Source organism: Caenorhabditis briggsae (genome assembly GCF_000004555.2).
Source record: "Caenorhabditis briggsae complete genome, chrI, whole genome shotgun sequence".
In the NCBI taxonomy this organism is placed as follows: Eukaryota; Metazoa; Nematoda; class Chromadorea; order Rhabditida; family Rhabditidae; genus Caenorhabditis; species Caenorhabditis briggsae.
This window is the reverse complement of record NC_013489.2, coordinates 14,782,556-14,795,280: the sequence shown is the minus strand read 5'-3', so window position 1 is coordinate 14,795,280 and position 12,725 is coordinate 14,782,556. Positions and strand designations below refer to the sequence as shown.

At 37.7% G+C, this 12,725-nt stretch overlaps 1 protein-coding gene across 1 annotated transcript in view; it reads left to right on the top strand.

The window, feature by feature from the left end:
• The window catches only part of CBG19737, a gene marked incomplete at both ends in the record, with an annotated part of 25,327 nt that extends 13,499 nt beyond the window's left edge, over positions 1–11,828 (top strand). The window contains 10 exons of the mRNA XM_045241570.1: positions 1,285–1,640; positions 1,730–1,967; positions 2,958–3,412; positions 3,940–4,332; positions 5,286–5,820; positions 6,165–6,256; positions 8,175–9,476; positions 10,157–10,348; positions 10,599–10,844; positions 11,574–11,828. Of these exons, the coding sequence (XP_045096878.1) occupies positions 1,285–1,640; positions 1,730–1,967; positions 2,958–3,412; positions 3,940–4,332; positions 5,286–5,820; positions 6,165–6,256; positions 8,175–9,476; positions 10,157–10,348; positions 10,599–10,844; positions 11,574–11,828 (4,064 nt within the window). The remainder of the gene's footprint in view (positions 1–1,284; positions 1,641–1,729; positions 1,968–2,957; positions 3,413–3,939; positions 4,333–5,285; positions 5,821–6,164; positions 6,257–8,174; positions 9,477–10,156; positions 10,349–10,598; positions 10,845–11,573) is intronic.
• Between the last annotated feature and the right edge of the window lie 897 nt (positions 11,829–12,725).

Below are 12,725 nucleotides of genomic sequence, written 5' to 3'. Positions count from 1 at the left end.
ACTGAAATTAGCAAATAACAGCAAAATTTCCACTTTTTCATTTTTAGCAAATGATCAAAATTTAGCAAATGAAATTTAGCAAGTGAGACTATTTTAGCAAATGAGCGAGTTTAGCAAGTGAGCATTTAGCAAAAGATCATCAAGCTAATGAGTATTTGCCTAAAATGGCTTGGAAAACACACTAGATGAATATTAGATCAATTCTAGGCCATTTTAACACAGTGGCCTAACTTTCTCAAATTGAGTTTTCTAGGCCACCATGCTAAAATAGCCAGGAAACACGCCAGGTGAATATTGGACCATTTCTAGGCCGCTTTACATGTTGGCCTAACTTTCTCAACCAGAATTTTCTAGGCCACCGTTCTGAAATTAGCTAGAAATGATCTAATAGTCACCTATTGTATTTTCCAAGCTAATTTAGCATGGTGGTCTAGAAAACTCCAGTTGAGAAAGTTAGGCCACATTGGTAAATTTCTGATTTTTCTTTGATTTCGAGACAGCGAAATTGGGGGAAAAAAAACTTCAGTCATTTTCAGCTCTTACCAGCTTTAAAGCAAGCCGAAACTCGACTAGGCTCCGCCCATTTTACAGAAAATAGGCGTGGCCTAACCGAGTTTGGGCTTTAAAAGCTGGTAACTAGCTCGAAATCTTAAATTTGAAAATCTAAAAATCCAAAAGCCCAAAATATAAAAAATCATGAAAATCTCAAAAATTTGTGAAATATACAGAAATCCTGAATTCTGAAATACTAGAAATCTAAAAATCCAAAATCATGAAAAATAGAAATCTTGAAAATCTCGAATTTTGAAATTTTGAAAATCCAAAAAATCCTAAAATCCAAAAAATCTGAAATTCTGAAATTCTAAAAATCTAAAAATCCAAAAAGTCTAAAATCCAAAATCATGAAAAATAGAAATCCTAAAAATCTCAAATTTTGAAATTTTGAAAATCCAAAAAATCCTAAAATCCTAAAAATCTGAAATTCTGAAATTCTGAAAATCTAAAAATCCAAAAAGTCTAAAATCCAAAATCATGAAAAATAGAAATCTTGAAAATCTCAAATTTTGAAATTTTGAAAATCCAAAAAATCCTAAAATCCTAAAAATCTGAAATTCTGAAATTCTGAAAATCTAAAAATCCAAAAAGTCTAAAATCCAAAATCATGAAAAATAGAAATCTTGAAAATCTCAAATTTTGAAATTTTGAAAATCCAAAAAATCCAAAAAATCTGAAATTCTGAAATTCTGAAAATCTAAAAATCCTTAAAAAACCACAATTTTCCAGAAGAAACGCTGGAGAAGATTCGCCGGCGACTGTTCGAGAAGAACAGTGATATCTACATACATCGTTGGAACGTGACGGAAATCAGTGATGCTCCCCTGTTCCTCTCGAAATGGAAGGGTTGGAGTATGCGGGCATTCGCGGATCTATCACTTCATGGAACCGAGAAGTGCATTCAGATGATGAAGTCGTTTGATCCTCTAAGTCCAATACCAGAACAGAAGTATTTAACACTATGGGCTAGAGCTGTGGAGTTTGATGTTGATGAGTGGACGGTGACGTTCAAAGGTGGGTACAGTAGTCATTTAGCCAATTTTCACGGAAAAATAGCGAAATTTAGAGCTCCAAAGGTCCCAAAAGCTCTAAAAAGGTAGGTTAATGTTTTTGGAATGTTCTGGGAGTTTCAGAACTAGCGGATAACGTTGACCTACTTTTTGGAGCCCTACAGTACAAAATAAAAGACATCTGGACAAACAAACACACAGATTTACCATTTTCAGATTATCCCATGAAATACCTTGACATCAAAGACCTTCACTTCTTCGGCACACTAGTGGCTGCTGAGAGTATTGCTGATGATGGACGGTGTCTCAGAGAGTGCACCATCCCGCTCCCCGACCCATTTCCAACGCATACTGTACAGAGGAACATGTCGCCGCTGAAATTCTATTATGATCTTCAGTGTGGTACGGATTTTTCTATTTAAAAATCATGAATTTCGGTGCAGCGCCCTGGTGTGCAATGGAGCGCATTTGCGTCATTTTGAATTACAAATTTTTAACATATTTTTGACGCCTAAACAAGTGGAAAATTATTCAGAAAATTTGACCAAAAAATAACGAATTTTAGTTCAGCGCTTCGAAAGTTACAACCATTGTACAATGGAGCGCATTTGCATAATTTTGAAATTTAAAATTACTATATTTTTTTCTGGGTGAAATTCCACACAGAAGAATTTCTAACATTTTGGCAGAAAAATCATTAAAATCGGTCCATGAGAGCAAAAGTTATGACTAAAAAAAGCTCAAGTCCAATGGAGCGTGTTTGCATTATCTTGAAATTTGAAAAAAATCGAATTTTAATTCCGGAAGACATATTCTGGAAATTTCCTTTAAAAATCATGAATTTTGGTTCAGCGCTTCAAAGGTTACAATCATTTGAAGTTGGGGTACAATAGAGCGCATTTGCACTATTTCAAAATTTAAATTTTCCAAATTTTTATGTCGATTTGAACAAAATTGAAATTTGTAACTTTTTGATAGAAAACTCATTAAAATCGGTCCACGAGGGATTAAGTTACATTCAAACAAAGTTCAAGTCCAACAGGGCATGTTTGCATCATCTAAAAATTTGGAAAAAAAATCGAATGTTTATTCTGGAAGACATATTCTGGGAATTCGCATTAAAATACATGAATTTTGGTTCAGCGCTTCGAAAGTTACAACCATTTAAAGCTAGTGTACAATGGAGCGCATTTGCACTATTTCAAAATTTGAATTCTCCAAATTTTTATGTCAAATTGAACAAAATTGGAATTTGTAATATTTTGATAGAAAATCCATGCAAATCGGTTGAAAAGGGCAAAAGTTATGGCTAAGCAAAGTTCAAGTCCAACAGAGCATGCTTGCATTACCCCAAAATTTGAAATTTTCAAAAATTCGCTTCTTTTTCTCCAGCCAGCACCGAGTACAACTGCACCTACGGCCCGTGTTGGGAACCCTGTCTCTCGATGATCTCTCTCGTGTGGAACAGCATCTCCGCCCCGTCGTTCGACCCCTCGCAACCCCTCCCATTCTGGGATAAAATGCGTTTCCTCCTCCATGGAAAACTTCTATGGTCCAGTGAAAAGATAGTGACAACGATGCTAGCCTCAAACGATCCCTACAACGAAACAGAGACCGTCGAGATGCTTTGGGAGGACTTCGGATTGGATTGGGCACTTGGAGAGATTCGAATCAAGTCGGGACTCAAGATTTTCTTGAGGACCGCTTCGAGATACGATGATTCACAGATTCTATCACTTCCGGATGTTCGACTCAAGGTTCTATTGGGATGGGAGTGCAGTGGAGATCCACATGAACATCATGCAGTTCAGCTATGTGCTCCTGACAAGTTGCCACATTATTCTTCGGTTAGTTCTAAAGACTGGTGGCCTAGAAAACTCCAGTTAGGTCATAATGCCTAGAAACCCCCACTTTGAGAAAGTTAGGCCATCTTTAGCATGCTGGCCTAACATGAGTTTTCTAGGCCACCATGATAAAATGACCTAGAAATAGCCCAATGTGCACCTAGTGTGTATTCCAGGTCAATTTGCACATGATGGCCTAACTTTCTCTCCTTGAGTTTTCTAGGCCACCATGCTAAGATGGCCTAGAAAACCTCACTTTGGGAAGTTTATGCCACTATGCTAAAAAGGACTAGAAATAGCCTGGAAACACATTAGATGAATATTGGACTAATCATAGGCCATTTTACCATGCTGGCCTAACTTTTTCAACTTGAGTTATCTAGGCCACCAAGCTAAAATGGCCTGGAAACACACTAGAAGTATACTAGACCATTTCTAAGCTAATTTAGCATAATGGCCTAACTTTCTCAACTGGACTTTTCTAGGCCACCATGCTAAAATGATCCAGAAAGGACCTAAAATTATTCCAGACAGAAGAACACGACTCATATCGTCAATTCCGTTCGTCATGTGTCAATGTGACACTGAATTTCGATGTGTCACCTGGAAGTTGTACCTCTAACGAGAAAATGCCCAACCTGCTGCTCTATTCGAACACTTTCCGATGGATTGAACAGTTTTTGAAGTCGCTGACAACGAAAAATCGAAATGTACGCAGGGGAAAAGTGTTTGGGAACCGGGTTCTGTTGAAACCTCAGTTATCGAAACATTTCGGAAAATTGCAATTCTCGTTTTCGCTTCCGAAGGTTCTGGTGACCTATTGGATGTCTCATTCGTCGTCGTATGGATTTAGAGTCTTTTCTGATGGTCTTCAATTGACGGCGTCGTTTAGGCAAACTGTACAACACTCGTCGGTTAATAGGGTGAGTTTAGAGAATAAGAAAATTCGATATTTTTCATATAAAAATCATTAAAGGCGCTTGGAAGTCTATGTCAAATTAAAACCAATGAAATCTCCTACATTTTGATATAAAAATCATACGATTCGGCCCAGCGGTTCAGTAGTTATGGCTTGTTTAAGCTTATGTCCAATAGAGCGCACTTGCATAGCTTCTACATTTGAATTTTCTATGGAATCGAAAGCTAGAGAAATTCTCGACGTTTTGTTATAAAATCATCAGAATTGGATTACTGAGACGCTAGTTATAGGTAAATAGAGATAAAGTCTGGTGGAGCGCATTTGCTTATTTTTGAAATTGTCAATTGGTTTGGTACACTAGATTGCAGCTTACATTTTGATATAAAAATCATACAATTCGGCCCAGCTGTTCAGTAGTTATGGCCTGTTTAAATTTGAGTCCAATAGAGCGCACTTGCATAGCTTTTAAATTTGAATTTCCCGTGTAATCAAGCCCCAAAGAGATTCCCTTCATTTCAATATAAAAATCATCAAAACTGGTTCAGTGAAACGCTAGTTATAGGCAAATAGAAATAAAGTTCAGTGGAGCGCAATTGCGTAATCTCAAATTTTGAAATTTCCAATTTTTGGTACACTGGATTGCAGCAGCAGTTGAAATGCTTTATATTTTGGTATAAAAACCAGTGAAATCGGTCCAGTGGTTTAGTAGTTATGATCACTTAAAGTTTTCTTTCAATAGAGCGCATTTCCTGACCGTTCATATTTTAAAATTCTCACTTTCTTATACACTAGATGAAAATTTTGAGATTATCTATATTCTGCTTTGATTTTTATCAAAATCGGATCGCTAGATTCAAAGTTACAACTTAAAGTCCAATAGAGCGCATTTACATCATTCCCAAATTCAAATCTACTCCAGGAAATGAACGTTCAACGCCGTAAGATTTACACCTGGAGCACTCATCACATGACCTGTACCTGGTGGGCGACCCAAATCCACGTCTACGGAGGAGAGAGTCGTCCACCAAGCGACGGATCTCCTTCAGAAGATACTTTCCTCTGGGCTTCGGAAGAGTACAGTATGCCAGAGAGACATTCCCCGGGAAAGATGTCCCACTTCATAAAGTCACCGCATTCGATCTGAAAATGGCATGGACCGCGGAGAATCGAGACGCTTGCCTCACAATTGCAGATGGTGTCCATAGAGCGCACATGCTTCGGAGAATTCTGAGCAATGACGCTGTGAAGACGCTAAATGTGCATTTGGAAGAGACGGTGGAGCCAAAAGATCCGACACCTAAAAAAGAGACAAAGACCCATCGGAGGGGGTATAGTGTGACGGAGACGAATCCGTGGATGTTGACACAGCTGATTGATGAGGTTGGGACGAAGTTGGTTGCTCATTGTGAGCAGGCATCTGATGTTCCCATTGATTCGCTGATTGGAGTACATCAGTCGACGATGGATGATGTTAAATTGTTGAATTGGCAGAGTAAGTGGGCAACAACTGCGCTCTAATGTACTTTTCAGCGTTCCCAACAAAATCCATAGTTTAGCATTTGGGAAAAAAAACTTTGATTTTATAAGAAAATCCGAAATCCTAACAATTCTAGAAAATCTAAAAATCTGAAAGTCCAGAAATTCAAAAATTTTGAAAATCCTTGAAATCGTAAAGTTCAAAATTCGAAAAATTTGAAAAATTCTGAAAATCCTTAAACTCTGAAAATCTAAAAAATTGAAATCCTATAAAAATCTAGATATCCTTAAAAACCCTAAAAATCTAATTTTTCAAATATTCTCACTGGAGCGCGTTTACAACGAAATCCTTATTTTCAGTCGACCTTTTCAACAGTCAACTGGTGCTGAAAGGATGCGAACGGGATGGGTTCCTGCTGGTGTGTGCTGCGAAATCGCAGCTTTTACAGAATGTGAGTTTTTTAAATTAGGATAATTAGATACTAAAGCAATTAGCCTAATTAGGTCTGAAAATCCAAAAAAAAAACAATAAAAAATCTGAGAATTCTAAGAATCAGAAAATCTTTAAAAAAATCCAGAATTTGAAATTCTGAAAATCTAAGATTCTGGGATTCTGAAAATCTAAAATTATGGAATCCTGCGATTCTTGGATTTTTGGATTCTGAAATTCTGGAATTCTGAAAACCTATGATCCTGAAAATCTGAAAATCTGAAATTCTGGGAACCTGATATTCTGGGATTCTGGGATTCGGAAATTCTGAAATTCTGAAAATTCTGAAATACTGAGATTCTGAAAACCTGAAAACCTGAGATTCTGGGATTCTGGGATTCTGGAATTCTGAAAAACTGAAATTCTGGAAACCGAGAATTCTGAAATTCTGGAATTTCTGAGAATCTTAAAAATCTCAAAATCCTAAAAATCTAAAAACTAGAAAATCCCAAGAATCTACTGTAAAACGGGGGCCGGGCCGGGCTTTTTCCGGAATTTCGGAGGCCCGGCCCGGCCCGGCGGGCCCGTCATTTCACTACTTTCGAAAATTTCAAAAAACATATAAGGGGGGACCCTTATGTGATTTTTTTTCGACCAAAAAAGATTTTTTTTCGAGTTTTTTTGATCTTTTTTTGATCAGACAGACAAACAATCCTAAATACGAAAAAAGAATGGAAAATTGAGAGCTCAAAATTTGGCTCAAAAATACAGAATTTTTGACACCGGGCCTTGAAAATTTCCTCAAGCACGGGCCGGGCCCGGAATTTTACAAGTATGCCAAGAATCCTTAAAATTCTGATAATCCGAAATTTGGACAAATTCAAAAATTCTGAAATTCTGAAAACCTGAAATTTTGATTTTCTCAGATTCTGAAATTAGGATAGTTCAAAATTCTGAAAATTTGAAATTCTGAGATTCTGAAAATCTAAAACTCTGAAAATCTAGGATTCTGAAATTCTGAAAATCTGAAAATCTCAAAAACTGAAATTTCAAAATTTGAGATCTGGAATTTCGAAGTTTCCAAATTCTAAAATTTCCAAATTCTGAAAATTCTGAAAATCCTAAGAATTGAGAAAAATCAGAAAGCCTTTAGAATCCTAAACATCCTAAAATCCTGAAAATCCTGAAAATTCTGAAAATCCTACATTTGGAAAATTTCGAAATTCTGCGATTCTGAAAATTCTGAAAATCTGAAATTCGGAAAATTCGGAAATTCCGAGATTCTGATATTCTGAAAACCTAAGATTCTGGGATTCTGAAATTCTGATATTCGGAAAATTCTGAAAATCTGAAATTTTGAGATTCTGATATTCCAAAAATCTTGAAAATCGCAAAATTTGGACGAATTCGAAGATTCTGATATTCTGAAAAACTGAAATTCTGGAAACCGAGGATTCCGAAATTCTGAAATTTTGAGATTCTGAAAATTGGAAATTCTGAGAATCTTAAAAATCTCAAAATCCTAAAAATCTAGCAACTAGAAAATCCGAATAATCCTGAAAATTCTGAAAATCCGAAGTTCGGAAAATTCGAAAATTCTGAGATTCTGAAGTTCTGGAAACCTAGAATTCTGGGATTCTAAAAACTCTGAAAATCTGAAAATTTGAAATTCTAAGATTCTAAAAATCTAAAACTCTGAAAATCTAGGATTCTGGAATTCTGAAAACCTAGGATTCTGGGATTCCGAAATTCCAAAAATCGAAAAATCTGAAAATTTAAAAATTAAAAATCCTAGAATTCAAAAATTCAATTTCTAAATATTTTTGATTTTTAGATTTTTGAATTTTCGAATGTTCAGATTTTTGAAGTTCTGAATGTCTAGGTTTTTAGGTTTTAGAGCTTTTAAAACTATCTAAAAACCCTAATAACCCAATTTCCAGTTCCACCGAAACGTCTGGAAGCGAAGTCTATTGCTCAGCAAGAAGTCGTGGAGCGCCAAGCTCTCCGGCATGCAATACTTTGCCCCGATCTCCCTCTCCGCCTCAGGAACCAACAATAAAGAGAAGTTCCGTTGGTTGCCACGAGAAGTGATCGATGAGAAATCCCAAGACACCGGTGGTTTCGCAGACGACTTCGTTCAAAAGTTCACAGCCACCGGAGAAGCAGTGGGTGGAGTCGTACAGACCGAAGAGGAGTCTGCTGTTCAATTGCAACGGATTGTCTCCAGATGCTCTTGTCAAATCTACTTCTGCTACTTCTCCGATGAGCTGAAGACTGATTCATCTGAAGATATCTCTGTCCCACCGCAAATCGACCCTAAGCACCAATCTCTCAATACAGACGCCATTGGAATCGATGTGTTGACTCTGAAACATAATATGCTGGAAGCCACGTCGAATTCTGAGCAATACGAGATGGTAGTGGACATCGTCAACAATTTGGCATTGTTTGTTGATCCGATAAAAAAAGAAATGGGCGAGAAACGGCGGAGACTGAGATTCGAGTGTCAGCTGATGGGAATGGCTGAGATGCGGGCGAAAATCATGCGTTATCAGTCGGAGTTAAGAGAGATTGTGTCACTTGGAAGGTATTTGGAACGGCAGTTGTTCTATTTGAGCAACGAGGAGAATACCATGGAGAAAATCGAGTATACCGAGGATCAACTGATCCAGGAGGCCGAGGAGACGAAACAACGAATGCTGACAGTCTCAGAGAAGCTGGCAACCTATATTAGTAGTTATAAACAGCGACAAGTCAATCAGGTGAAGGAGTTTGACGAGGGGAAGAATGCCAAGAAAGGGGTGGAGGTTATCAGAAGATTCGAGGTCTGTTTCGAGGATTGCATATGGAAATTGACAGAATCGGATGGGCAAATTGCACTGGCACAGACACAGATTAGAAACTTCCTCTACACCCGGACAGTTAGGGATAGCAACTGTGGAGATCATTTGTTTGAAGTGGGAAGTGTTAGAATCACGAATCTCCTCCCGGATACGATCTACAAGCATGCGCTCCATAGAGATGAAACTCGGCAGACGCGACAGCCGGCGATTCGATTATACGTTCGGGATATGCCACCGGTTGGTGGGATTAGTGTTAAAGAGCACTTCGAGCTAAACATTGCTCCGATGGTTGCGGAGATCACGCATCGGTTGTTCGACAAGATGATGAGGTTCTTTTTCCCCGGAAGGAATATTCACGCGAATGACAGTTTGGATGGAGGCGATGATGAGAGTAGTTCGGTGGGTTTTTCTTCACATTTTGGTATGAAAATCATATGGCCATAGTTCACTAGAGCGCATTTGCATTTTCTTTAAATTCGAATTTTTGTCCAATTTTCCAGGATCTCAAGCCTTTCAAATTCCCTACATTTTGATATAATAATCATGAAAATTGACCCACCATTTCGGGAGATATGGCTTATCAAAGTTTGAGTTCACTAGAGCGCATTTGCATTTTCTTTCAATTCAATTTCAAACTCAAAGTAAAGCCTGAAAAATTCCAGGCATTTTAGTATGAAAATCATTAAAATCGACCGAGTATTTCTTGAGTTATGGTCAAAGTTCATCAAAGCGCATTTGCATTTTCTAGGAATTCAAAAAGTTTATTTTTTGCCGAATTTTCTTGATCTCCGACATGAAGTGGACGCTCAAATTAAAGACAAATAAAATTCCCTACATTTTAATAGCAAAATCATAAAAATTGACCCACTATTTCTGGAGTTATGGCTTATCAAAGCTTGAGTTCACTAGAGCGCACTTGCGTTTTCATTCTAGTTCAATTTGATAGCTCGAATTGAAGCCTAAAAAATTCCCCACATTTTGGTATAAAAATCATTGAAATCGGCCCACTAGTTTCTGAGTTATGAGAAATTTTTCAATAGAGCGCATTTGCATACTTCTTGAATCTGAATTTTTTCCAGACTTTCTCATTCACTCGAAAAATCGCCAGCACGCTTAGCATGAGGAGCAACAAGTCGGCGTCAGAGAAGTTGGGTCTCCAGAAGTCGCTATACGAAAAGGACGATATCGATCGGATGAAGGAGCGAGCGGATAAAGTCAACCATTTCATGTATATCAAAATTCCCGAAGTTTCTTTCGTCGTTTCGTACAAGGTACGGTATTAAAGCGACGATTTTCAGGGAAATTGCGATAGAGCGCATTTGCGGCTTCATTGGAAAGTTTTGGGTACCACGCAGTAGCAATTTTCAGCACACTTGCGATTTATATTAATCGATTTTTCAAAAAATTTGGCTTCCTAAGCCCTCTGACCCCGTGTAAACGCGATTTACCACCGCGGTCCGTTAGAGCGCATTTGCAGCTGGCATTTTTTCAAAAAATTGGAAATTTAAAAAAAAATTTCAGGGCAACAAAGACAAGAATCTAATCGATGTGAATCAATTCAACTTCATCTTTCCCCTATGCGAATATCACGAACAGAACTGGACATGGTTGGATTTAGCGCTAGCTGTGAAGCAACGATGTAAACGAGTGCTCGTTCAACAGTTCATGAAGCAGAAGCTGCTTCGAAATCGAATTTCCAACTTCTCCATCGAGCCAACGCCCCAGGGTGTTAGTGAGGATGAGAAGAAGCGGATAGCAGTTGGAATTGTGAGTCTTACGATCGCCACAGTTTGAATTTGTAACTGCAAGCGTTCCGTTTAGCGGAGCGCGATTGCACGGCGGATTTTTTCAATTTTTCGTTTATCCAAACTTTTTTCCAAGGAAAATCGTAATTTCGAAATTTTCCAGATTATTTGAATTCGGAATTTCAAAATTTCGGAATATTCCGATTTTCCGATTAAGTACAAGATTCCGAATTTCCGAAAATTTAAAAATCTGAAAAATCTGAATTTTTGAAATTATAAAAATCGGAATATTCCGAATTTTCGAATTTCTGAAAATTTTCCGATTAAGTACAAGATTCCGAATTTCCGACAATTTAAAAATCTGAAAAATCTGAATTTTTGAAATTATAAAAATCGGAATATTCCGCATTTTCGAATTTCTGACACTTTTCCGATTAAGTACAAGATTCCGAATTTCCGAAAATTTAAAAATCTGAAAAATCTGAATTTTTGAAATTATAAAAATCGGAATATTCCGAATTTTCGAATTTCTGAAAATTTCAAAATCTGAATTTCCGAAATTCCGATATTTTAAAAATCGGAAAATTTTGGATTCCGAAATTTCGAATTCCCGAAATTTCGAAAATCCGAAAATTTCAAAAATGGAATATTCCGAAATTTTCGTGAAAAGGTCATTCCAAACGTCCCTGACTAGCAGAGCTCCTCGAGAGTTTGACTCGGAAATCAACCCAATTCCCCCTCTTTTTTCCAGACAACATCCGATCAAAAATCACGAAGACTCCCAAATAACGTGTGTGTAATATCTTCTCTCATCGTCAATTGTCTCCTCAATCAACTCCTCTCAATGAAACGGGTCAAGGCCAATCGATCTTCTTTACTTTACTCTTCCCATTTGTTTTGCGACGAGCAGCGTACCGCCCGGCGGTCACTCCGTTTCTCTCGCACCCTCCTCGTCTCGCACACTCTCTCCCCGCCTTGCAGTTCTTTCCACGTCGCAGTGTGCTGATTCGTCTCTTCTCGAAAAGCCACGGGTCATTTTTGTGTGTCCTCTCCTTGTATACCTGTATTTTACTCTTTATATTGTTCGCTTTTGTGATATTTTTTGTATTTTTGCATAATAATATGACCTATTTTTTGAAAAATAATATTTTGTCAATTGTTTAAAAATGTCTGTTCAGAAGCGTTATCAACGCTAGTATATTTATAATATGACCCTTTTTTCTTTTTTTGAGTTTTGCAGGTCGATGTCTGCGAAGAAGAAGGTTGAGAGCGAAATATCTCGTTTAATTTTTTTTAAAGGAGCAAGTGAGCGGAAAACACTTTTTCACCAATTTTTCAACGATTTTCACCGTTTTTAACGAGTTTACATCGAATTTACATTGAAAAAACAGTGAAAATCGTCGAAAAATGGGGGAAAATAGGCCTCAAAGTACTGTGGTTTCCGCACTTTAAGGCGATATGTCGCTCTCAAACTTGTTATTCTCAGACAGCGATAATAATTTCTATGAAAATCGTTATCAAAAGCTTAAGCGGTAAAATCAGTTACATGGATTTGAATTTAGATTTTAAGCTTTCTCTAGTCGCGAAATCGACTTATTAAAGGCGCATACAACAAAACTGCCGTCCCGCGTCTCGAATAAGATTCAAACTCCGGTTTCCAAAAAAAGATCCAGATCTGAAATTTCGTTTTCCAGCTTAAAATTAGGCGTATGTAGACCAGCGGGCGTGGCCGGGCCCATAAAAACAGAAAAAACGAAAACACAGATGGGAGTCGAACCCGCGATGCGCGACTTATAGCCAAGGGCGCTCACCTCTACACTACACTGCGCTTTCTATTGCCGCCAGAACGGTTATGAAACGATGAGTGGGCGCGGCTAGGAAGGTACGGTGGCGTTCTCGCTTG